Source organism: Phacochoerus africanus, chromosome 15 (assembly GCF_016906955.1).
Source record: "Phacochoerus africanus isolate WHEZ1 chromosome 15, ROS_Pafr_v1, whole genome shotgun sequence".
Taxonomy (NCBI): Eukaryota; Metazoa; Chordata; class Mammalia; order Artiodactyla; family Suidae; genus Phacochoerus; species Phacochoerus africanus.
In genome coordinates, this window is record NC_062558.1 from 30509251 (window position 1) to 30533952 (window position 24702).

Below are 24702 nucleotides of genomic sequence, written 5' to 3' on the forward strand. Positions count from 1 at the left end.
GGCTTTAAGTAAATGTCCCAGTTCTTAGTGAATCTCTAGTAACTACTGCTTCATCTAATATATGGCATGATTCTTTCTTCTGAAATTATTTTGGTACAAGAATGATAGGAACATTGGAGGGATCCTTTGCTTCAAGGACCTGGGTCTCTTTCTCTTTGACTTCAACTTTAGGAACTAAAGTATTTTGAGCAAAGGCATGTTCTTAGAATTTCAATATTACATTAATACAGTTGAGCCCCCTGAAAGTAGTCACAGTGTGGAGTGTTCCTGATGGAGGATGCAGAAGGGAACTTGGGGAACTTGAAAGGATGCTAGGGAAAGCCAGGTGTTGTTTTGTCTTCTCTCTCCATCTCCCCCATCCCACTCCTCCGTCTTCCTCACTCTCCATCTTTCCTGTTTAGATCAGTAAGATAAAAATCATCAGAATCAAAACAGGCAGCCTCTCATTCTGTTTGTTAATGTCATGCTTTTTTAGGGTCAAAGCAATGACTATTTGGATTCACTGCCCCCCCTTTAGTTTATTCACTTGGAGTGAGGCAAACACTGCTTGAATTTGAAATGGCAGGATAAGGCTATACTCCAGATTGAGTCCTGGATCTCTGTGTTATGACAGGGTCCACAGACGGGAGTTGGATTATGAAGCATGATGGGAAGTAAGGCCACTGGCCCTGGATTTCTTTTCACCTTCATTCCACTGATGTTGGACAGGGAAGGGAGGAGAGGAGGAATATTTCTTTAAAGCAGGGGTTATGCTCCTCTGCAGCCAGCTGGACTTCCTTCCTCTAATGTTCATGTAAAATAAATAACCTGCTCGGACTATGTCATTTTGCATATAAAAGATTATCTGGGAGTTCCCGAGGTGGCACAGCAGAAATGAATCCCACTAGTATCCATGAGGATGCAGGTTTGATCCCTGGCCCCCCTTGGTGGGTTGGGGATCCTGAGTTGCCACAAGCTGTGGTGTACGTCACAGATGCAGCTTGGATCCTTGTTGCTGTGGCTGTGGTGTAGGCCAGCAGCTATAGCTCTGATTTGATCCCTAGCCTGGGTACCTCCTTATGCCACACATGTGGCCTAAAACATAAAAGCCAAAAAAAAAAAAAAAAAAAGTCTGCATCTTCATAAAAATTATAAATGAACTTTATGAGAAAAGCTTGACAAGAACTTTTTGGATGTTTGAATGAAATGGAGGTGAAGAAACCCCTCTGTTTGGACCATGCCTTGTTAGCATGGATCGGTGAACTCTAAGGTGTATGTCTGGTTTACTTTGCTCATCCGGGAACAATTCTGCAGAAGTGTCTACCCTGGGTTAGAAATTCTTTCTTGAGTAATTTTTATTGCGTTGTAATTAAGTGTCTGTTTGGAGAATACCCAAGCCCTCCTTGCTCCCTCCAGCCTCTTTTACTTTTTTTTTCTTTTTTGGCTGCCCTGTAGCACATGGAATTCCCGGGCCGGGGATCAGATCCAAGCAACAGTTGTAACCCAAGCTGCAGCTGCAGCAATGCCAGATACTTAACCTTCTGTGCCGGGCCAGCCATCAAACCTGTGACCTAGCGCTCCCCAGACACCATCCATCCCGTTGCACCATAGTGGAAACTTCTAGCCTCTTGTACTTTTTAGACCAGTTCTGACTCCTTTTAGCTCACACCTCATTCAGTGACAAAAACTAGCAAAAGAGAAATGAGTTTTCTTGCCTTGTAAAACAGCTAGTTTTTGTACATCTTTCTATAGAGAGCTGTCATTTTTAAGGCAAAAATGACCATAAATGAATATACCAAAAATATAGAATAATTGAAAGCATGACTTCCTAAAAAGACATCTCAGCAGTAGGAGTCCTTGTGTGTATATGAAAATGCCGAAAGATTCTTTAATGATCTTCTGAAAGTGTTGAGTACAGAGGTGCCCAAACTTTTTGGTTTCACAGACACTTAAGTACAACGCAATAAAAATTACTCAAGAAAGAGTTATTTTTTCACAGTGCCTGTAGGCCAAAAGAAATAACTAACAGTCCTGTTTATTAAGTAATTAGGTCCAAACAACTTAATACTTATGTCCTTACAATTTAGTAGCTCTTCAAAAAAAAAAAAATGACAAGCGTTAATTGAAAGGAAACGTAACATTTTGTTTTCATTCTTAAATAGCCACAGTTACTATTAGGTTGCATGCTCTCGTTGGGCACTGTGTATCCTGTCAAAGGGTGGACTCTTACCGAGCACTACCGTCCCCATGTCCTGTGCTGCATGGAGTTTTGCACAGAACTTTCTTTTTGTCCTGGCAGTAGCCAGAACCCAGCTTTGGAAAGACATGACGTTATGGAAAGGAATGTAGTACAGACCACAACTGAAACCCAGTTGCCTCCAGCTAGTAGTTTGCACTGTGTCCAACAGTTGTCGCTGTTTCCCTAGACATTTAGAAACATTCCACAGCACCCTGTGAGTTTGCTGCAGCACCCTGGGGTGTATCTCTGTGGAGGGTTTGGGAACTTCAGATTTAGTGTATCCAGGAAGAATTGCTAGTCCGAGAAAGTATAACCACGTGGTGAAATTGGAAAATCAAAGTCAGAGAGTTAAAGAGAACAAGGAATTGCTGCCCTCCCTCTGCTCCCCCCCCCATCCATTTAAGTAATTCAACAATTTCACTAAATAGATACAGCAAAGGACAATTTGGGTTTAATTCACTCTCATAGTCGAGCAGCTGCCCAACTATTCATTGACGGCAGATCCTTGCTGTCAGTCTGTATCCTGGATGGGGTTCAGGGAGATGGATGATGAGAACATTCGAGTGGCAAAGAAGGCTTTGATTGCAGACGATGAAGTCAAGTCAGCCTTTATCTAGAGTGAAGTGAACAGCCATGGACAAACATTTGCCAAGGGATGAGGCCCTTCCTGGACAACTTTGTGGCCCTGGAGCCCAGCTTGGAAGAATATTATTCAACTTGCCCAAATTACCGATTAACCTTTAACAGAAGATTATTTTCTCTGTCCTCACATGATGATTATCCTCATGGGGGAATACTGGGTACGTGAAACAGCAGAGATTAACAGAAGGCAGAGCTGAACCCCATTCCCTCTCTATAACCTCTGTTTTCTCCCTCCTTCCCTCTCCTACTTCCTTCCCACCCCCGTGCCCCTTTTCTTCCTTTCCCTTAGGTGTGTACTTACACACTCACTCACACATGCTTAGAAGGCAAATACAGGTTTCCTTGTACTCTTATCTTTACAAATCCCTCTGCCTAGCATTCAGGCCCTCAAGGCTGGCTTCCTGAGTGTAATCAGCTCCTCCTGTCATGGTGAAAGAAAGATGAAGAAAACACTGACAAAGATCCAGCTATGTAATCAATTGAAGGAAGGTTTTTGACTCCAAGGGTGACCTCTTGGTCACTTCATGATATTTAGAATCTTAAGAAGATGAAAAAAGTCTTATCCTCAAGCCTGAAGACCAAAAAATTGGCCAAATTATCATAACATGAAAATAAAATTAATGAAGCTCAGGCCAAAATGGAGTCTAGAGAAGCTTGATACAAGGGTTCTAAGAAAATTTTCAGGATTCCTCCCATACCCTGTCAACCAAGCTCAGGGAACCTTTGATTTTGAGCCACTTCTTCTAAACATCTTCCTGGCTGTTCCATGGCCTCTTTGTGTTGATGTGTTGTTTGGCAGACAAGAGGCACGTGCTGTCTCACTTCCTCGATGAAAAGCCTTCCCTAATCCTCGGGGAGCCTGGGCGCTTGGGCAGCACTTTTGCTTTTTCGAAGGGATGCCCGTCATGCATGCATCGCTCCCTCCTCACACCCCTGGTAGTGTCAGCTCTTCACTTCTCTGACTTTGCTTTTGCAGTTGACTGAAACCTCGTCCCGTTACGCCAGGAAGATCTCCGGCACCACCGCCCTCCAGGAGGCCCTGAAGGAGAAGCAGCAGCACATTGAACAGCTGCTGGCTGAGCGGGATCTGGAGAGGGCGGAGGTGGCCAAGGCCACAAGCCACGTGGGGGAGATAGAACAGGAACTAGCTCTGGCCCGGGATGGACACGACCAGGTGAAGTCTGGTGCCAGCCTTGTTGCGGAGATGGTCACGGGTTCTAAGTTGAGGGAGGAGGCAGAACATCGGACCTGGTGCTTGGCACCAGGCAACTGGTCTTGAGAGCCCTGGAAATGAGTGTAAATGTTTTTGCTGGGCTGGTTAGCCCGCTTTGCCTGGGTACCCGTTGCATGATTATAACGATGAAGTTCTTTCCTTCTCGAGTCTGCCGTACTCTTTGGGTCTTTACATCTGGGTCTCTGTGTGTCAGGTGAGCATGTGTATTGGGAGGTTAGCATTGGTGACAGCTCCTGTTCTGTAGATTATGCCTCGTATGAGTTTCAGCTTCAAAAAGAAGAGAGTTGTTTGAGCATTGCGCCCTGTTGCTTTAATGGTACGGTTTTTCATCATCCAGCTCCCAGGAGTGCCACAGAGAATAACCTATTAGGGGTCATAGGGAGGATGTTAATGTGACAAGCTCTTGAATGATGCTGACCCACAGCGTTGCCACTTAGCTGGAGCCTGTGGGAGGCATCCCTGGGCCTGCATCCAGGTCAGAAAGCAGCCACTCACTGACGCCCTTGCCTTCCCCAGCACGTCCTGGAGCTGGAGGCCAAGATGGACCAGCTACGAACGATGGTGGAAGCTGCCGACAGGGAGAAGGTGGAGCTGCTCAACCAACTTGAAGAGGAGAAAAGGTGCCCCCCAAACTGCTCTCGTCCTAAATGACCTGAGGGAGGGCTTCCCATTAACAACCTTGTTAGTGTCCAGCTCTTAGAACCAGAGGACTGTCTGTGTGTTCAGCAGAGATTGAACCCCTCAGAAGTTCCTGAGCCAGGAGTCAAATCAGAGCTGCAGCTGCCGACCTACGCCACAGCCACAGCAACACCAAGTCCTGAATGAGGTCAGGGATCGAGCCACATCATCATGGATACTAGTCCAGTTCTTAACCTGCTGAGCCGCAATGGGATCTCCGAGAATCGTTTGCTTTGGTCTGACTTTTTTTGAGAAGTTTGCAATCAGCCAGACATGCCCTGATTAAATCAACAATTCTGTACTGAGCACCTACTGTGTGCCAGACATCCTCTCCAGGAGGGCCTGAGTCAGTTGGTTCAAACCCAGCTTCTACCTGGAGCCCCTCTTGGTGAGAGGCTATCTTGGGTCCAGTTACTGGTGTTGGTGAGACACTGTCCACGTATCTGATGAAATTGTATTGTGTCTAGGAGGTGACAGAGAGGCCCTGCCCTTGAGAAACTCACCACCTTAATAGGAAAACAAAACTCTCAATTAGAGAATTATCCAGGTCAGGGTGAAATCCAGTGCTAAAGTGTGTGAGATGAGAAGGCAGATTTGTTCTTATAAAAGGTCTTCTTGAGGCTATGAACAAACAAGGTCTCTGGGAAAAGTGTCTGCACAGAAAGCATTTGAACATCTCTGGGTTATGGGATGTTTGTCCTAGGTGGCACTTCCTGCCGTGGTCTGTCATTTATGATGGCAGTGACCTAATACAGTGGTATCTAGCATGACTGTGGGCTCGGGATGATCACAGGCACTGCTGTAGTGGGGAGCACGGGGGTGGGTGAGGATAATACAGCGTCTGACCCAGGAAATGACTTTCCCACTGGTGAGAGAGGCACTCTGCAGAGGAAGTTCTCCTTGAATCCTAAAAAAATGGCTACAAGGATATGAAAGAGTGACAGGCCCTTCCAGGCTCTTCTCAATGCCAAGGCACTAGTACCATTTGCTTCTATTCTCAAACCAGCCCTTGGTCTGCTGGCTTGTGGCAGTAGAAATGTCCCCACAGCTTTCCAGTAAAGCTTGAGGGCTTTAACCTATGATTATAGTTCTGATTTAACTGAAGAGAATTTTTTTTTCTTCTTAATTTTGTTAGAAATGCTAGTGAATTTGGATTTTTTTTTTAATGTAGGTTTTTACTTCATTCTCCTTTTTTCCTTCTCTTACACCCAATTTTGTAAAGATTCATAATGTGGACATTATGCAGATGTTGTAAATCCTCCTGATATATTTCACTCTGTGATGGTCTTGATTGAACCCCACACCAAATAGAGATTTTAAAATGTGAAAAAAAAATGTGCATTTTAGAAGCAAAGAAGTAGAATCCTTGATTACTTCCCTCCCAAACTGTCTGCAGCCCTGTCCTCCCAGCCTTGGAACAGGTCCTCCTATTGTTCTGGGGATCCCTGCATGGGTAGCCTGCTAGTTTCATCCTAAAACAGCTGATGTTTGGCAGTATAGAGATTTGTTTTCTGTGCCACTTTCCCCTGTGTCCGATACTGGAAAGTAGAAATTACAGACTTCCTATTTCTGTGGCAATCAGACCTTTTCTTTTAGGCTTGGATCCACTTCTGGTGGTTGTGACCTAGGAAATCAGTTTATTTATTTATTTATTTATTTATTTATTTATTTTTAGTCTTTTTTAGGGCCGCACTTGCAGCATATGGAGGTTCTCAGGCTAGGGGTCCAATTGCAGCTGTAGCTGCTGGCCTACATCACAGCCACAGCAACACAGGATCTGAGCTACGTCTGCAACCTACACCACAGCTCACGGCAACGCTGGATCCTTAACCCACTGAGCAAGGCCCAGGATTGAACCCGTCCATCCTCATGGATGCCAGTCGGGTTCACTAACAACTAAGCCATGACAGCAACTCCAGGAAATGAGTTGATTTTTCTCAACCGTTACCTCATCCCTTCTGGAATCCATACCCAGATAAAACTTGGGAGCTTCCCGAGTAGAGTAAAGCTTTTTTATTTATAAACCAGAGGCTTAAAGATGCATGTCTTTATTTTCTATGTCTCGATGGTATTGGTTTCCACCATCATCTGCTAAATATGTATTGATTACATATGTATATATATTATTATATATATTATATCTGTGTAACTTGGGGGTGAGACAGAGGTGTTCCTTAGTTACTCTCTTAAGTGTTTTGTTTTGGTTTTATTCCACAGGAAGGTTGAGGACCTTCAGTTCCGAGTTGAGGAAGAATCAATTACCAAGGGGGATCTTGAGGTAAAACCCCACCAGCTCCCTAAAGCTTAATGGGTACAGCATTCAGAACCATGGATAAAGTCAGTGTGGCTGGAACAGGCAGCAGAAGGAGTGGCAGGAACCCCAGCCTCTGGGCTGTGGGCGTGGCTCTGCTTGGCCCCTGTCCCTGTGCCGTCCCAACTCTGGTGTCTGAGTGTCCCAACCCTGGTGGCTAAGTGTCCCAACTCTTTGCTCCTTTCTCATGCTTCAAAATTTAAACCTTGAATTGGAGTTAATCAAGTCATAAATCTGACAGTGTGTCCTCAGTGAGGCTCTATACATCCCTCTGATGGTCAGAAATGGCATTTTAAAGAGCATTTTTTATTTCATTGTGATGGTCCAGAACAATCTCAGCCTTGCTTTTCACTTGATATATCCTTTATAACCCATGGGAAATAAGTACATGTTCTAGTAATTGATTTTTTAAAGTAATCAGAAAAAAAAACAATTTGTATTTCAACTTCTTTTATTCCATAGAATATTTAAAATATTTTAAATGGACTTTCCTTTAGCATCAAGTTTTTCACCTCTTAACAGTTATTCTTATTAGTTTTTTAAACCAATTAAATGGTTTTGATGCCTTTCAGACCACTGCTATATGTATGACAAATATAATTAGATTTTTCAAAATTTTGCAGATTTTCGATACTTTAATCTGAAATATTTTAGTAAAAGTTTGACTCATCTGTGCAGTTCTTAGGATATATGTTTTTTCTACCATTACAATTTTAGAGTCTATTGACTGCCCACACTATGCTTAAATTTTAAGAGCCCTCCCAAATAGGAACTCTGATTTCTTTGGAAATAAAAGTATCTTTACAGCCAACACACATAAGGGAAACATTTTCTGAATTCCGTTTTTATAAGGCCAAGAACTTATTGAATTATTAGCAATTTAATAGATATCTTCCTCACTCATTTCATATACAATCATAATCCTTTAGTTGACTTTTGTGTTGTTCTCATCCATTTAAAAACACCCCAAAGCCTCATTAGAAGTTTCATATCATCTAATTCATGTCAACTATAGCCTGTGGTGTTTTGAGGTGGAGCAAGTTAAAAGATTTACATCAGCACGAGGCAAGTGTAGTCTGTCTGGTAAACTTACCTGTAGTTAATCAAAGTTATTTTGAAACCCTAACACGTATTGAAACTTTAGTTGAATCTCTCTTTTGTTGTTGCTTAATTTTTTTATTTTTTTACTGATAGCAAAAGAGCCAGATTTCTGAAGATCCTGAGAATGTAAGAGGGCACTTAACTGTGTGGATATTTCCCTCGTTAACCCACCCAGATTGATTACAGATTAAAATGCTTATTGATATACTCAAATACTAACTGCATAATCTGACCTTGAGACATTGTCCTTAATACTTCTGTGCATGTGGCTTTCAAAGCAGTTACATTTGAATCCTGAAGAAATTGTATGTAATGACTGAGTTCTGTAAACTCATTTATCTAACACCTAGGCAAATATTTGTTCTATCAAGAATTTCGGCAAAAACAAAAGAATTTTGTCTGGAGGTGCCTGGCTGCCTTCACTTAATTCATAATGCCTTCTAGTTTTAATAGAATTATTCCAAAGTATATGATAGCTCATTGAAACATAAAACATATTAGACGAAGTTATTATAGAAATTCTGGGAGAAAGTTTCCCCAAGTTGTTTAATTTTATCCCCATTAGAATAAAGGAATTAAGTCCCGGACTGATTGCCTTTTGCCTGAGCGCCCACTGCTGGCCAATAGCTGTCAGTGCAGCTGACAAATTGAATTTGTTGGGGCAGAATTTTCCCTAGTTTGTGAAGTTGTAGGCAAGCATTCTTCCGTGAAGAATTGTGTGTGTTTATTATTCTTGAAGCGAGATTTTTCTACTAGTAGTACCACTAGGCATAGAGGTGTTTTTCTCCTTCCTTCCTCTGTTTAGGATCAAACACCTTATTCAGATCTTAACCGGAGTGGCCTCAGAAGCACAGCCTCTCGGTTCACACTGCCAGCCAAGATGCCAATTGAAAAACACCTAAAAACTTCTTACTCTTGTTTACTACCACAAGAGAACGAAATTAAAAAACAGATTTTTTCTTCCCACCACCTCCTGGCAGCTGGAACAGACCACCAAAGACTGAATTTTTTAAAAAGCCTCCGTTCTGAAGGTTTCCTTGTTGTGCAGCTACTTCAGTGATCTGGGTCTCTTGTCTCCTTCCAAAACAGGCTCCTGCTGCATCCCTGAATCTGGAGCCGGCCTGCATGGGACCTGCCTCCTGCCTCTCATGTGTGCTTCTCACAGACCCTTTGCTTTTCCTTCTCAGTCCCCCGCCCCAGGACTCTGCTCTCAGGATCCTCTGACCTAGACTAAGACAAGAGTAATTTTAAAAGGAGAGTTGTCCTGTTCAGTGTAGTGTTTTTACCATATCCGGTGGCAGGGAGGCGGATCGCTAGTTCCCTTGCTGATGGTTGGGCAGGGACAGCTGTAGAGCCCAGATCATGTGTGGGCAGCCTCCCCTGTAAGAAGGCACCTGGAAGATCTTGGAAGGTGGAAGAGGTCACATCATGTGGATATTTTCTTTTTATCTTGAAGTGGTGACCTTGCACCCAGAGGACCCTGAACTCAGTGTCAAGAGAAGAAAGGTCCTGCTGGCCTTTTGCTTCTCCCTGTTAATTTTGGATTTCTGTTCTTGAGGTTGCGACCCCGATTATGTAGATTTGGCTTAGATTCTTGTAAGCAGGTAATTTGAATAACTTCTGTCTAAGGCACATGCGGAAGAAGAGGACTATCCAGACAATTAGGTTTCGAATTTTATTTCGTTATTTTTGTTGAGTGTAAAGAGCTGAAGCAGGTGAAGAATTTAAAAAATTTTTTTGTTTACTTTTTAGATGGTTTATACCTGATTCACAAGCAAAAGTGACGTCTTGAATGCATTGAAATCCCCAGAGAGTAAAAGTGACGTCTTGAATGCATTGAAATCCCCAGAGAGTAAAAATGTTTATAATGTAAAACAGTCTGCCTTCCACATAAGCTCTGGCCCACTTTCTGGGACTCTAGAGTTTGTTGTTACATTCTTGGTTCCCCAGAGTTGTCCAGACTGAGAAATCCGACCAATTAGAACCACAAAATAGATTTTAATACAGATAACTAGAAGCTGCTGAGAGCAGCTCCGTCAGCCGGTTTTGACAGTTGATTGTGTTGAGGACCTCTTGGATGGGAAAGGGGAGCAGGGACAGAGGTGCATTCAGACTGATCTCCATTATTTCAAAGTGATTATGATTCTGCTGCACTTAAGCCTTTTAGAGAGAGATTGCTTTCTGGGTTCTCCATCAGGTTACGTCTAAGTAAGTGATGATGAGGATCTTACCAGCTCTTTTTGCATGGAGTTGAAACTCAGGCCTCTCTGTTGAGTTACCATTTCTTACCTCTGAGCTGAGAAGTATGACTTCATCCCAGAGTCAATATTATAAGCCCCTTACCAGTTCCAGCTAAGCTTCTCCCTGCCTCAGGGATGGAAACTCTCAAGCATACTCATTACTGAATTTTCTCTTTTAAACCTGATGCCCCCTTCCTTTGATTTCCAGTGGCAGACAGTCTTTGGAAAGTCCACCATGGGGAGGAAAATGAGAGCTTTAGTGGCTCCTCCCCTGCCACTTGTGAGAATGTTGCCAAGAATCTCAGACCCTTCATCTTGGCAAAGGCCACTGGTGTGATTTCCTCAGCTCTGGTTTCTAGGTTCCCCTTGTTAGGTTTAATACTTGACCCTTGCTCATGTCAAATTGTATGCCAAAGGGCAAGGATCTGCTTAGGGATTTACTGAACACTTACTGAGACTTAAGACGTTATTGTTTCCATATTTAGGTGGTAATGATGAGCATTTGGGAGTCAATCTACCTTTTAAAAAAATTGTATGAAAGTATAGTTGATTTACAATGTGCCAATTTCTGCTGTACAGCAAAGTGGTCCAGTTGTACATATACAGATATACACATTCCTTTTCTTCTATTATCTTCCATCATGGTCTATCTCAAGAGGCTGGCTATAGTTCCCTGTGTCAATCTACTTTTTTAAATCACTGAGTCAGTTACATACACATTAATGTCAAGTAGCTGTTGTGGGGAGGAGGGAAAATGATAGATTAGGGGAATATTAACTATTCTAATTTGTGCTGATAAACTTCACTTATCAATATAACTTATATTTGGCTGCATGCATCTGACACTTTTCATCTTGCCTCATGTTTCCCATTTTTTCTTTCTCGATAGACTAGCTCATGACCCCTGCCCACCTCATCCTCTTGTCCATAGTATTCATCCTCACCCCCAATCTCCTCATCTCAGTGCACCCCCATCCCGTCTCCATCAACCTTTTGTTCATCCTCTGGCGGAAGGTACTGGTGGCTCAGCCTGCATGCCACGCTCTCTCCTCCTGTGCTGGCATGTCATGGTGGCACTGTTGTGTTTCTTCCTCTTCCTTTTTACTAACAGACGCAGACCAAACTGGAGCATGCCCGCATTAAGGAGCTTGAACAGAGCCTGCTCTTTGAAAAGACCAAAGCTGACAAACTCCAGAGGGAGTTAGAAGACACTAGGGTAATGGTCTTCACTATTTAATGAAGCAGACCCATGTTTGTGAACGGTGGACACCGCGGGTGACGGGCCTTGCTGTTGGCCGACGCCTTGACCCAGTGGTTCGACTTGAGCTTGGCCTCGGTACTGCTCAGGTGCTCTGGAGCATAGGCTGACGGGTGGGCACATGTGTGTTATGTCCAACCTTTTGTCAAAGGTAAAGACTTGTTCCTTTGGTTAACTGAACCAAAATCAAGATCAGAGACCCTGCAAGCGTATAGGCCATGTGGGCATCCACAACTGCCTTTGAGGTTCTTTGTGTTGAAACCATGAAATCCCTTCCTCCAGTTTGCTGCCAGCAGTCATTTGGCCTCTTGTTCTCATATCCCTAAGTGGGTTTTTGAGATAACTTTTTGTTATTGTTGTTTTACTTTAGCTCTCTTTTCCTGCTTTCTTCCCTAGCCTTTTGGGGAAGGGAATTGAAACATTGGCTCTTCTTAACAAGAGTTAAGCACTTTCACCCCAGTTATGTTTTTTTCTTAGCACCTGCTCTCTTTGCATTTCTGTTACCCAGTAGGTTAAAATTTCAGTGATCAGGAGGGAAAAGTGTGTTGGGGACAGAATGACTTCTTACAACCTCAGCTCACTGTGTTTGGCCCTCGAGCCAGTGCATTAGTCATATTTTTACTTACTTATATATTTTAGCACCCATATAGTGATTATTACTTCCTGGCAGGCACTTTTTCCACACACTGAATTAACTTATTCAATCTCATCCCAACCGCATTTTACAGATGAGGACACTGAGGCACAGAGGGGTTAAATAATATGCCCAAGGTCACATAGCTAATTGAGATAGCAGGGCCAGGATTAGTATTTGGGCCATCTGACCCCAGGGTCTGTGCTCTAACCACAACAGGGTGGAGTCTGTCTATTATGGAAGTAGCTGTGTGTTAAAAGATTCAAGAAGTAATCTGAGTCCCTTACATATAAGAAACATATATGTATGTTTTTACATACATCCTTTTACATCATGGATTTGACTGTCACTGGTTAAATCACTCAGATCTCTAAAACTTGAAAATTTCAAAAATTACTCTGTCTCTGATCAAATTTGGTATCCTGATTTTTTTCTTTTGAATTATTAGTATTTGAGAAATTTCTCTTCTTGAGAAATCATTGACTGATCTACAAATCTAGAAAATCGAGTAATTTTTCTTCAAATCATGAGTTTTTATTTTTTAAGAGGGGAAAAAAAAAGTTCTCAGTTGGCCTCAAAACTAAAGATACTTCCTGGGTATTTGATAAGGAAAAAAAAAATCCTGGTAGTCTGCTGCCAAGTCTTTGTTACCTGAAGAGCCACAGGCTCCATCTAGGAAATACAAGGGACTAATACTAAGATTAAGGCATCCATTCACAGGCTTAGTAGTGAGTATTCATGTACTCAGATTCCAGCCATTACCTTTCTGTCACAAGCCAGTTGATCGTCCCTCACAGTTTACCAAGCATGAAACTAACCACTGGCCCATCTAAGTTTCTCATCACCTACATTTCTTTTTAGGAAGTGCTTTATAATTCCTCTAAGCCAGTAAGCCCAGTTTATGAACACTGCTTGGTGCTCTAGAAACATTAGCAAGAATAAGAAATCATACCTGACTTTTATGGCAGCAAAGGCAGACACATCATTTCACCTGAGGACAGATTTTGAGAAATAAAATATAAAACAGAAGTGCTGTGAAAATGCTGCATAATCACACTATTTGTTATTGCCCCCCCCCCCCTTTTTTTTTTTTTTTTGCTTTTTAGGGCTGCAGGTGTGGCATATGGAAGTTCCCAGCCTAGGTGTTGAATCAGAGCTACAGCTGCCGGCTTCCACCACAGCCACAGCACCTTGGGGTCTGAGCAGCCAGATGCTTAACCCATTGAGCAAGGCCAGGGATGGAACTGGAGTCATAATGGATACTAGTCGGGTTTGTTACCACTGAGCCACAACAGGAATTCTTACCTCCCCGTTTTTTTTTTAACTTGGGACTTCCTCAGTTTGACTGTTTCATTGTGACTAATTAAGAACTAGTGCCCTATCGAATGTAACTGATTTATGTTACAGATGTTAACAATGAAGTTTAATAATGTATATTATTTTGTGGTAACGAACTCTTGCCCCCCCCCCCCGAAAAAACTATGTAAATGAATCTTTGGCCTGAAGCATTTATAACCCTGAAACACAACAATTATGGCCGTCTCTGAAATATTCAATGACTTGATCAAGCAGTTTTAGAGCCCCAGGTGCTTTATTTTCTTGTTCTTTGTGGACATTTTAGTCTGTCCATAGTCTGTCCATCTCACAGCCTATATAGGTGGGCAGAAGGAATGAAGGAAATACACACCCATTATCTTCTGTCCTGATAAAGGCAGTGGCGGGGGGAGCCTGCAATCTGGAGGACTTTTGATCCATGAAATCAGGGACTCACTGGTGTTTGTAAATTACTCATGTTCCCTTCTATTTCCCAGGTTAGTCAAATAATTAATTTTTATGCCTGGAGCTCCCACCTCCCACCAATTTTCTGTACTAAACAGACTACCTAACAGATAGTAGAGAGAAATAACTTCCTAAGAATAAAAGGCTGGGAGTTTCCATTATGGCTCAGCGGAAATTAACCTGACTAGTATCTATGAGGATGCAGATTTGATCACTGGCCTCAGTCAGTAGGTTAAAGATTAACTGAGGTGTAGGTCATAGATGCAACTCAGATCTGGCTTTGCTCTGGCTGTGTCATAGGCCGGCAGCTGCAGCTCTGATTTGACCAAGAATAAGAGGCTACAGGCTAGAGAAGCGTTTTTCCTCATCCTGGGGTGTTTGTTTAAATAGCAGATTCCTGGCCACTACCCCAGAGCTCAGCTAGAATCAGCAGGGGATGGGCACAGGGATCTGCACCATAGACCTCCTCTCACCCACCTGCTGTGGTGCCTCACGTGCACTAAAGCCGGAGAACTGCTCAGTTAGGGGGGCGAGACATGTTCATCAAGATGCTGAGTTATAAAATCTAAAAGGGGGAGGAACTCTGTATAAGATTCTTACGTATCACTGCTGGTAAGTAATCATTCTTTCTTTGTCCTTCTTAAAAAAGGCTAGTAAATCAATCAGTTCTTCATTATCCACTTGAGGCTTTTATTCTACTGTCATTGCGATGTTCACTAAAACATTTGATAGTTTCACGCCATTTTATCAGTGCTATCCAGTGGAAGTATGATATGAGCCACATGTATGTAATTGAAAATTTTCTGGTACCTACATTAACATATTTTTAATAGTTAAAAAGAAGCAAGTGAAACTAATTTAATAATATATTTAAACCAGTATGTCCAAAGTATTGTCATTTCATCGTGTAATCCATATAAGAAATTATTAACAAGATATATTCTTTTTTTCCCACGTCTTCATTATTTGATGTGTATTGGACACTTTAGGGCTACATTTCAAGTGCCGAGTAGCCGTATGTGGCTAATGGATACTCTGCTGGACAGCACACTTCTGTAAAGTCACCTCCATCATGTAGATAAGTGTTTATACACCTTGGGTGAAGTAGGAAAGAAAAAACTGGCAAAATAAGGATTCTTTTTTCTGGAAGGCAGAGACATGAGAACCTTGAAAGGTACTGTTTCTATTAACTTAATGCCAGTTAATGAGTCCTTCCCCTGATTTAAGGTTCTTTAGGGGAAAAAGAAGTATTTTTGGAGTGAGCGAAACTCAGTATCCATTGTGTTTTCCTCCAGCATCTCAAAACAGTGAAAGTTTGCCAAAGACTGTAATTTTGAATTGGAACTCCCATTATCCCTGTGAGGTTCACAGGGCGGCTTGACTGCTGCTTGAGATGGAGTAGTTACTAAAGATCTTAAAGTTTAAAGAAAACCATCTGTGATTTGTTATTTAAATGATCTCTTTTTCTTTGACTGCTGATCCCAGGTGGCCACGGTGTCGGAAAAGTCCCGCATAATGGAACTAGAGAAAGACCTGGCGCTCAGAGTGCAGGAAGTAACTGAGCTGCGAAGGAGGCTGGAGTCCAGTAAGCCTGCCGGGGATGTCGACATGTCACTCTCCCTTTTGCAAGAGATAAGCTCTTTGCAAGAAAAGTTAGAAGCCACCCACACAGACCACCAGAAAGAAATGGCTTCTCTGAAGGAGCATTTTGGAGCTCGGGAAGAAACACACCAGAAGGAGATCAAGGCTCTTCAGGCGGCCACAGAGAAGCTTTCCAAAGAGAACGAGTCCCTGAAAAGCAAGCTCGATCACGCCAACAAGGAGAACTCAGACGTGATAGCCCTGTGGAAGTCGAAGCTGGAGACGGCCATCGCATCCCACCAACAGGCGATGGAGGAGTTGAAGGTGTCCTTCAGCAAGGGGGTTGGCACGGAGACAGCTGAACTTGCCGAGTTAAAGACACAAATAGAGAAGATGAGGCTAGATTACCAGCATGAAATAGAAAGCTTGCAGAACAAACAAGACTCCGAAAGGTCTGCTCACACCAAAGAGCTGGAAGCCCTAAGGGCTAAACTGATGAAGGTCATTAAAGAGAAGGAGAACAGTCTGGAAGCCATCAAGTCGAAGCTAGACAGAGTGGAAGACCAGCACCTCGTAGAAATGGAGGACACCTTAAACAAATTGCAGGAGGCCGAGATAAAGGTAAAGGAGCTAGAGGTACTGCAAGCCAAATGCAAGGAACAAACCAAGGTTATTGATAATTTTACATCACAGCTCAAGGCTGCCGAAGAAAAGCTCTCGGATCTTGATGCGCTTCGGAAAGCCAGTTCCGAAGGTAAATCAGAAATCGAGAACCTTAGACAGCAGCTCGAGGCAGCTGAGAAACAGATCAAAAATTTAGAGATTGAAAAGAATGCTGAAAGTGGCAAGGTTTGTATCGACATCCTCCATCTTTTTCTTTTCCATTTCTTTTTCTTATTTCGCATTGTATCTCACTCTTCAGTTGAGGTAATTCTTCCTCCAAATTCCCAATTTAGTTAAAACTGGTGCTAACAAATATCCCAGTTGAGTATAGTATCTTGAGTATGGTTTCACCTGAGGAGCTTAGAGAAAATAATGTCTCAGCTATGTACATTGATTCTGGTTTTCTAGTATCTGAATATTTTATTCCTCAAACTCTGGGTTTACTGTGATCTCCTGTTTAAGCTTGGTCCCAGTCTATAAACTCTTTAAAAAAAACTTTTTTTTTTTTTGTCTTTTTAGGGACACACCTGCAGCACATGGAGGTTCCCATGCTAGGGGTCTAATCAGAGCTATAGCTGCTGGCCTACACCACAGCTCACCGCAACACCAGATCCTTAACCCATTGAGCGAGACCAGAGTTCAAACCTGCGTTCTCATAGGTACTAGTCAGATTTGTTTCCACTGAACCACGACAGGAACTCCTATAAATTTTTTAAAATAGAAAACAACCCCAATGGTGGTGTTGAGGTCAATGAACTGAATGAATAAAATATAAACTTACAAGCTCATCTCCTTTCCCACCTACACAATTGCTTTGTCCATAAGGTTGCATGTAAAATGGCAAGTGAGCTCGGAGCTTAGTTGACTATTGTAAATTAACATGCTGTGATAAGTAACAGTCACAGCAAGATGAAGGTTAAGAGCCTTTTGCATCACTATTTATATCTCTTTGGAGTTTTTTCTGTGCCATGGTGAGGAAAGACTGGACAAATATGCTTTTTGATCAAGGCATAGGAAATGATTGGCCAGCTACGTTTCTTACTAACTAGCCTTGTTAAATGTCTTCTTCATTTTTAAGGGTTATTCAGGGTGTGAATACCCTTCCCCAGTCCTCCTGCTGCTAGTGGAGGTACTGGTGTTGATGCTGAACATTCTGAGTTTTTTGCAGAAGCTGCCCTATTGGCAGAGAAGGAAGGGTTGTGACAGTTACCTGGGAGAGGTTAGGACAAACAGCAAAAAGCACTAAGTAACGTTAGTGGAAAATGACAAACTACTTACAGGAAAATTTTCTCCAACCTCCTCACTTGGTTCCAAACTCCCAATCAAAGCACAAAATTTCATTAATAGAGACTATACAGTTAATGATGAATGGAAGATTTAATGGAAGAATTTCTGATGTCTGTTGTCTAGTGCATTTTAAAAACATTATTTTAAATGTTGAAATGCTTTAAGCATGTACGAAAATACAGAAAATTAAACACAGTCCACATGAATCCACCATCCCTGTCATAAGGTTTCAAAGTCTAGAAGATGAAATTGCTTATCTCTCATTTAGAAAGTAAGCATCTGTACTCCCTGCTTTAGATCGTGCTGATATCCAAATTTAGGTGTAGAAAAATATTCTATTTTGACTATTTATAAATAACCATTGGACAATCTTATCTAGAACTGATTGTGTAAAAAGTCATTGGCTTCTTAGAGTTTAAAAAAAAAATCAAATGGCCTTTTACCCATGCCTTTGTTTCTTTCAGTTTTTTTGATTATGTTTGTTTCTCATACATTTTTTACATTTGTTTTATGTTTTCTTTTTCATTCTTTTTATTTCCTTTTGTTCATTGGCTCTGCACCATGTAATTCTATATGGTAGGCTAGTAGCATCACCAAAGAGCTGCAGGGAAAAGAGCTAATGCTTAATAACCTTCAGGAAAACTTGAGTGAAGTCAGTCAAGTGAAAGAGGCTTTGGAAAAAGAACTTCAGATTTTGGTAAGTACCTGCTGGGAATCTGAATCTCAGGTTTCTGTCCATTTGAATTGTTCCTGTTGAAAAGCAAAAATCTCTTTAAGGAAAGAGGTATTGCGCCTATTTCCTTTCTCTTGCAAAGGATTGATTTACATTTTATGTAGTGGTTATTGGCTGATAAATAACTTGAGGGGAATTGGATCAAACCCAAATAGCAGTAAAGGTAAGTATTAGTTTTCTTTTTTAAAAAAATTAATTTAATATTTGGCCACGGTATATAGCAGCTTGATGTGGGATCTCAGTTCCCAGACCAGGGATTGAACCCAGGCTGCTGTGGTGAAAGCACTGAATTCTAAACACTAGACCACCAGGGAACTCCTTTACTTTTCTTTTCAGTCTCTCCTTGGCTTCTGGGATTGCAGTGCTTTGGCATGTCATTGATGACTTAGTTTCAATAAACATAGGGACCTTCTAGTTTATACACCCAGCACATGAGGCTCCATTTATACTGAGGTCTTGCCCTGTGACAGCAAGCCAGCCAGCAAGGTCTCCTGGACCCTCAGCACTCTGTTAGCATGGCAGGGTGCTGTCTAACTAATTCACAGAATTCTCTCTTACAGCTCAGTTTGTTCCACCTCAGGAAATTACTTTTCCTTTTGTATATACCCTCTTTGCTTAATCCCAGTTTGTAGGACATTTATTTTTCTTTTACTTTTTCTCAACTGTTCTGTTTGGTTTGCTTCCTACATCAAAAGCACAGGCTTAGTCAACGCTGAAAACCATGAGCAGGTGCTAGTGATACCTACACATCATGGGAGGGGAGACTTGTAGGCTTATGGAGAAAAAAACAATGAGAGAAACACTAGCTGCGAAGGTCATTTTTCTCAGAGCCCCGTTATACCTTCCTGTTCTCCACTTGGTACACTTCTCTGCTAATACCAGTGGTGAATAAAGGTGATTTTTTTTTCTTATTTAAATGCCCATGTTGTAGATTTATACTTTTTAAAAGTATAAATAACTATATATAACCATATAGCTGCATGATGTACTGCCATTGTTCATTGTGGTAGTTACTGCCCACATATGGCTATATAAATTTATATAAAATATAAGATTCAGGGAGTTCCCATTGTGGCACAGCAGAAACTAATCCGACTAGGAACCATGAGGTTTCAGTTCGATCCCTGGCCTCACTCGGCAGGTTAAGAATCCAGTATTGCCATGAGCTGTGGTGTAGGTTGCAGACGCGGCTTGATTCAGTTCCTCAGTTGCGCTAGCCGCATTTTAAGTGCTAGCGGCTGCCATATTGACCAGCACAGTGTCATGGAAGAGAGTTCTATTGGACAGTTTTGACACATAGTATTTCAGGGACATTTTGAGCACAAGTTGGCCTGGAAAATACCGTTTTTTAGTATGGTATCCTTTATTAGGGCCACACCCATGGCACATGGAAGCTCTCAGCATAGGGGTGGAATCAGAGCTACAGCTGACGGTCTGTACCACAGAAACAGCAACACAGAGTCTGAGCCATGTATACGCCACAACTCAGGGCAACACCAGATCCTTAACCCACTGAGCAACACCAGGGATCAAACCCGCATCCTCATGGATACTAGTGGGATTCATTTCCACTGAGCCATGACAGGAACTCCTAAGTCAGTGATTTTAAATGTGCTCCAAATACTAAAGTAAACCATGTCTGAAAAAAAAAAAAAAAAGAATATGAGAATGAAGTTTCACTAAATTGGTACTATAAACAATGAAGTAGAACTTATTTTTGAAAAGAGCTAAATCAGATTTCTGGAGTTGAAAGGTATAATAACTGAAAGATTCATTACAAGGGCTCAAAAATAGATTGCATCAGACAGAAGAAAGAATCAACAAACCTGATGATAGCTCAATTGAGATTATCCATTTTAAGGAACACAAAGGGAAAGAATGAATAAAAATGAACAGAGCTAAGAGTTGTGGGGCAAAATCAAATGTACCAACATATTGTATAGTGGGATTCCCAGATGGAAAGGAATGGGAAATAAAATCAAAAATAATATTTGAGAAATATATTGATTTTTATTAATGACATAAACTTCCCAAATTTGATTAAAAATGTGAATCTTCATATCCAAGAAGCTTAATAAACTTCAAGGAGAAAAAAAAAATGGTATCCTTTAAAAAATGTGTTTTGAGTTTCACATTTCTCTTACCCTCCTCACTGAGCTTTTAGGATGCCTAACTTTTTTTGTAAGCTAGAGTATTCTTCTATGCTCTGTGAATGGAAAACATGCTGCCTGAAGCCTAACACAGGTGGATAGCCTGTGAGCTTTAATGGACTTGTGGCTTCTGTGCTCATTTAAAAAATAAAATCCTGGAGTTCCTGTCATGGCTCAGTGGTACACAAACCTGACTAGTGTCCATGAGGATGCAGGTTTGATCCCTGGCCCCACTCAGTGGTTAAGGATCTGGTGTTCCCATGAGCTGTGATGTAGGTCACAGACACAGCTTGGATCTCGCACTGCTGTGGCTGTGGTGTAGGCCAACAGCTGTAGCTCCGATTTGACCCCTAGCCTGAGAACTTCCATATTCCATATTGCACATGCACCCCTAAAAAGCGCAAAAAAAAAAAAAAAGTCCTGATTAGTTAGAAATACTCATTTAAAAATTCTATTCATGTATCTAGATCAAATTCCATCTCAGGAAAATCAGGAGCGTGGTTTTATCCTGGCCTCCTCTCATGTTTAGAAAAGACAGTAGGTAAGCAGGAGACTTTTTGGTTTAAAGTAGTTGACACAGGTCTAGTTTCAAGATACTAGGTTCTGATTATTCTTGGGCATAAAACATTTCAAAGCTCTATTCACTGTCTCAGATTTCTGAAGAGAAACTCTGCTACTTAATGGTAACAAGATGAAGGAAAACCGTACCCACGGCCCGCATGTATCCACACACACATATCTACTTACATGAGCATGCACATTCACATGTATACATGCCTACCAGGCATGCACACACATGCAAACCACCCTCACTCATGTGCAGACAAGCACAATATACATATGGTAGTAATTGGTGCCTACATATTTTAAGCACAAGTTATCTTTAATGAAACAAAACCAGCAACAAAAAATAGGTAATGTTGTAGTTATCAAAAAAATTTTTTTTCTTATAATTTGAACTCTGCCTATTCTGAATATCCACTTCTTTTGCTTTAGAAAGAAAAGTTTGCTGATGCTTCAGAGGAGGCAGTCTCTGTTCAGAGAAGTATGCAAGGTATGTCTTACTGAAGTATGAGCAGTTCACTTAGGAGAACATCATGTTCTCGAACTGGAGCTGGCCTTTGACATCTGCAAAATAGATGATACTTGTGGTCTGATCTCGCTAGCCTGGAAGTTCCTGCAATGCACAATAATGCTGGGTTCCACCAGCTTCCCAAAGCCTCAAACTTCCATTAGTTCTTTCTTCTTTTGACTTAAAGCTTGTTCCATATTAAAATGTAGGTAGGGAGTCCCTGTCATGGCACAGAGGAATGAATCCAGCTAGGAACCATGAGGTTGTGGGTTCGATCCCTGGCCTCATTCAGTGGGTTAAGGATCCGCCGTTGCCATTAGCTGTGGTGTAGGTCACAGACACCGCTCGGATCTGGTGTTGCTGTGGCGTCGGTGGCAGCTGTAGCTCCAGTTGAAACCCTAGCCTGGGAACCTCCATATGCCGTGGATGTGGCCCTAAAAAAGCAAATAAGTAAATAAAATAAAATGTAGGTAGACTTGGAAAAGTATTATCTTGCTTACACTGAAGTCATTGATAGCTTTATTGAGTTTGAAGTGGAAGGAGGAAAGAGATGCCCGGAAAAGGGTTGCCTGGTGCCTGCCTAATCCACAGATTTGGGGAAACGAGAGAGATGCTTGGTTTATTTCTTGAGGTTTATTATTCTGTGGCTTGATTTGTAGTGGGACTCTTTAGTATTCCTGTGACCCCCAATCTCAGGCTTATGATTTGATTTGGGTGTAACACATCATGCTATAGGTGGTTTATTAACTAAGAAAAGTATTAAACTTGTAACTTTATCCCAAATAGAAACTGTAAATCAATTACACCAAAAAGAGGAGCAATTTAACGTGCTGTCTTCTGAGTTGGAGAAGTTGAGAGAAAATTTAACAGGTAAGACGTCGTCTTTGGTTACTATAAACTTTGAATATAGTAGGCTTCCTAGGATCTGAGATAATTTTAGTATGTTGTCATAACATATCTACTATTCAGGCGTAAATTCTTCGCTTGTGTTAGATTGTGATAAAATACTTGTTTGTGATCTGTCGACCTCAGCAAATTCTCTGCCTCGTTTTCAAACAAGTCAGAATCTACCACATCTCACCATTTTCACCGCTGTCCTTGGTCTAAGCCAAGCATCATCTTTTTTTTTTTTTCCTTTCTTTTTACCACTGCACCTGGGGCATGTGGAATTTCCCAGGCTAGGGGTCAAATAGGAGCTGAAGCTGCCGGCCTATACCACAGCCACAGCAACTCGGGATCTGAGCCGCACCTGCAACCTACACTACAGCTCACAGCAACGCTGGATCCTTAACCCACTGAGCAAGGCCAGGGATGGAACTCACATCCTCAGAGAAACAACATTGGGTCCTTAACCCATTGAGCCACAATGGGAACTGCACCAGGCATCATCTTTAGTCTGAGCTGTTTTAGTAGCTGGCTACCTGGGTACCTGCTTCGGTTCTTACTCCCTTCAGTCACTTCTCAGCACTTCTCACAGAGCTATCCTGTCAACATCAAGTCAGATCATGTCACTTCTCTGCTTACAATGGCCCAGTGGCTGCCATCTCACTCACAGTAAAAGCTGTGGTCCTAACCATCATCAGATCCTGTTATCCCTGTTTTCATCCTGTCTTATTCTTTCCCTTGTTCCTTCCACTACAACCGTATGGGCCACCTTGGTGATACTTGATTGTCAAACTTGTTCCTGCCTCAGGGCCTTTGCACTTGCTTCACCTGTGCCTCCTTTCCTCTTCTCTCACTTCCCTCAGCATTTTAAATGTCACCAACTCACGAGAGGCTCTATCTAAGGCTTTAACCTCCCTAACTCCTTTCTCTACTTGTATTTTTTTTCTTCTTAGCACTTATCAGTATCTATTACACACTTTATTTGTCTTATTTATTGTCTGTCTGCTTTGCTAGAATATAATTTTCATGAGGGCAGGGATTGCTATATACGAATATTGCCAAAGCAAGACTTGGCATACCAGATGTAGTTGTTACATTTTGGTTGATTATAACACAGTTGTGCTATTGTTTCTATATATATTCAGATATGGAGGCAAAATTCAGAGAGAGAGATGAAAGAGAAGAGCAGTTGATAAAGGCAAAGGAAAAATTGGAAAATGACATTGCAGAAATAATGAAAATGTCAGGAGACCATTCTTCTCAGCTGACGAAAATGAATGATGAGTTACGTCTGAAAGAAAGGTATGTATGAATGTGCCTGCTCTGGGTTAAGCTCTGAAGCAGTGTCTGGATGGGAGGGTAAGCCAAAAATCTGCAGGATTGTTAGGTTTTAAAGTTGCCTGTCTCTTCTTTTCTGTATCATTTCAGTGTATCCTTGAATTATTTACCTAACCTTTGAAGGAATACAGTATTGTAGACTTTTTGGTAACTTACAAAGAAAGATAGTAGTTTGCCAATGGCGATAACATCTTTTACAGGCAGTTAAACACATTTTTATGGAGTTCGTTTGTAGCACAGCAGGTTAAGGATCTAGTGTTGTCACTGCAGTGGCTTAGTTCACTGCTGTGGTGTGGGTTCAGTCTCTGGTGCAGGAACTTCCATATGCCATGGGTGCGTCCAAAAACAATTTTTTTGAACCCGTCATAATGTAATGATAGGTAATACTTATTAAAGGCTGACTATGTCTCATACACTGTACTAACAGCTTTATACAGAGTATATTTTCTAATTCTCCTGATAATCCTGTGAGGTCAGTGTATTATTACTCCCATTTTAAAGAAAGAGGAATGGAGGCTTAATGAGGTTAAGTAAATTGCCTGAGATTGCAGATCTAGGCAGTCTGGTCTCAGTGCCCTCGCTGTTCTTAATCACTACACTGTACTTTCTCAGTGTTAAAGTTGCTTTTATCTTAATCTCTGCTCTCTATTCTGAGGCTCTTTTTGCTTTGATTTGTTTTTCTTTTAATGGCTGCCATATAAAAATGAAATGTTTATTTTATAAGGCACAAAGTTTTAGGGGACATGTTAGTACCGATAGACTGCTGATGCTGAAAGTGTTACTACTGGGCAGAGTTCTGTTTACACCCAGCTGTGCACTCAGCATGGTACAGCATTGGTGGGCGGTGGGTGTGTGGGCCTTGGTTGGCTAACATTGCTCAGACAGGCTGTGAGGCGGG

At 41.7% G+C, this 24702-nt stretch overlaps 1 protein-coding gene across 4 annotated transcripts in view; it reads left to right on the top strand.

Annotated features, from left to right (window-relative positions):
* The window catches only part of CLIP1 (CAP-Gly domain containing linker protein 1), a 146844-nt gene that overhangs the window by 71756 nt on the left and 50386 nt on the right, over positions 1–24702 (top strand). For 2 of the 4 annotated variants that reach the window (XM_047762146.1, XM_047762145.1), the window contains exons 6-13: positions 3837–4034; positions 4611–4714; positions 6990–7050; positions 15581–16525; positions 18207–18323; positions 21506–21563; positions 22368–22451; positions 23612–23768. In XM_047762146.1, coding sequence (XP_047618102.1) covers positions 3837–4034; positions 4611–4714; positions 6990–7050; positions 15581–16525; positions 18207–18323; positions 21506–21563; positions 22368–22451; positions 23612–23768 — 1724 coding nt within the window. Of the gene's footprint in view, positions 1–3836; positions 4035–4610; positions 4715–6989; positions 7051–8277; positions 8311–11535; positions 11641–15580; positions 16526–18206; positions 18324–21505; positions 21564–22367; positions 22452–23611; positions 23769–24702 lie in introns of all 4 variants that reach the window. The other 2 variants (XM_047762143.1, XM_047762144.1) reach the window with 2 other exon arrangements.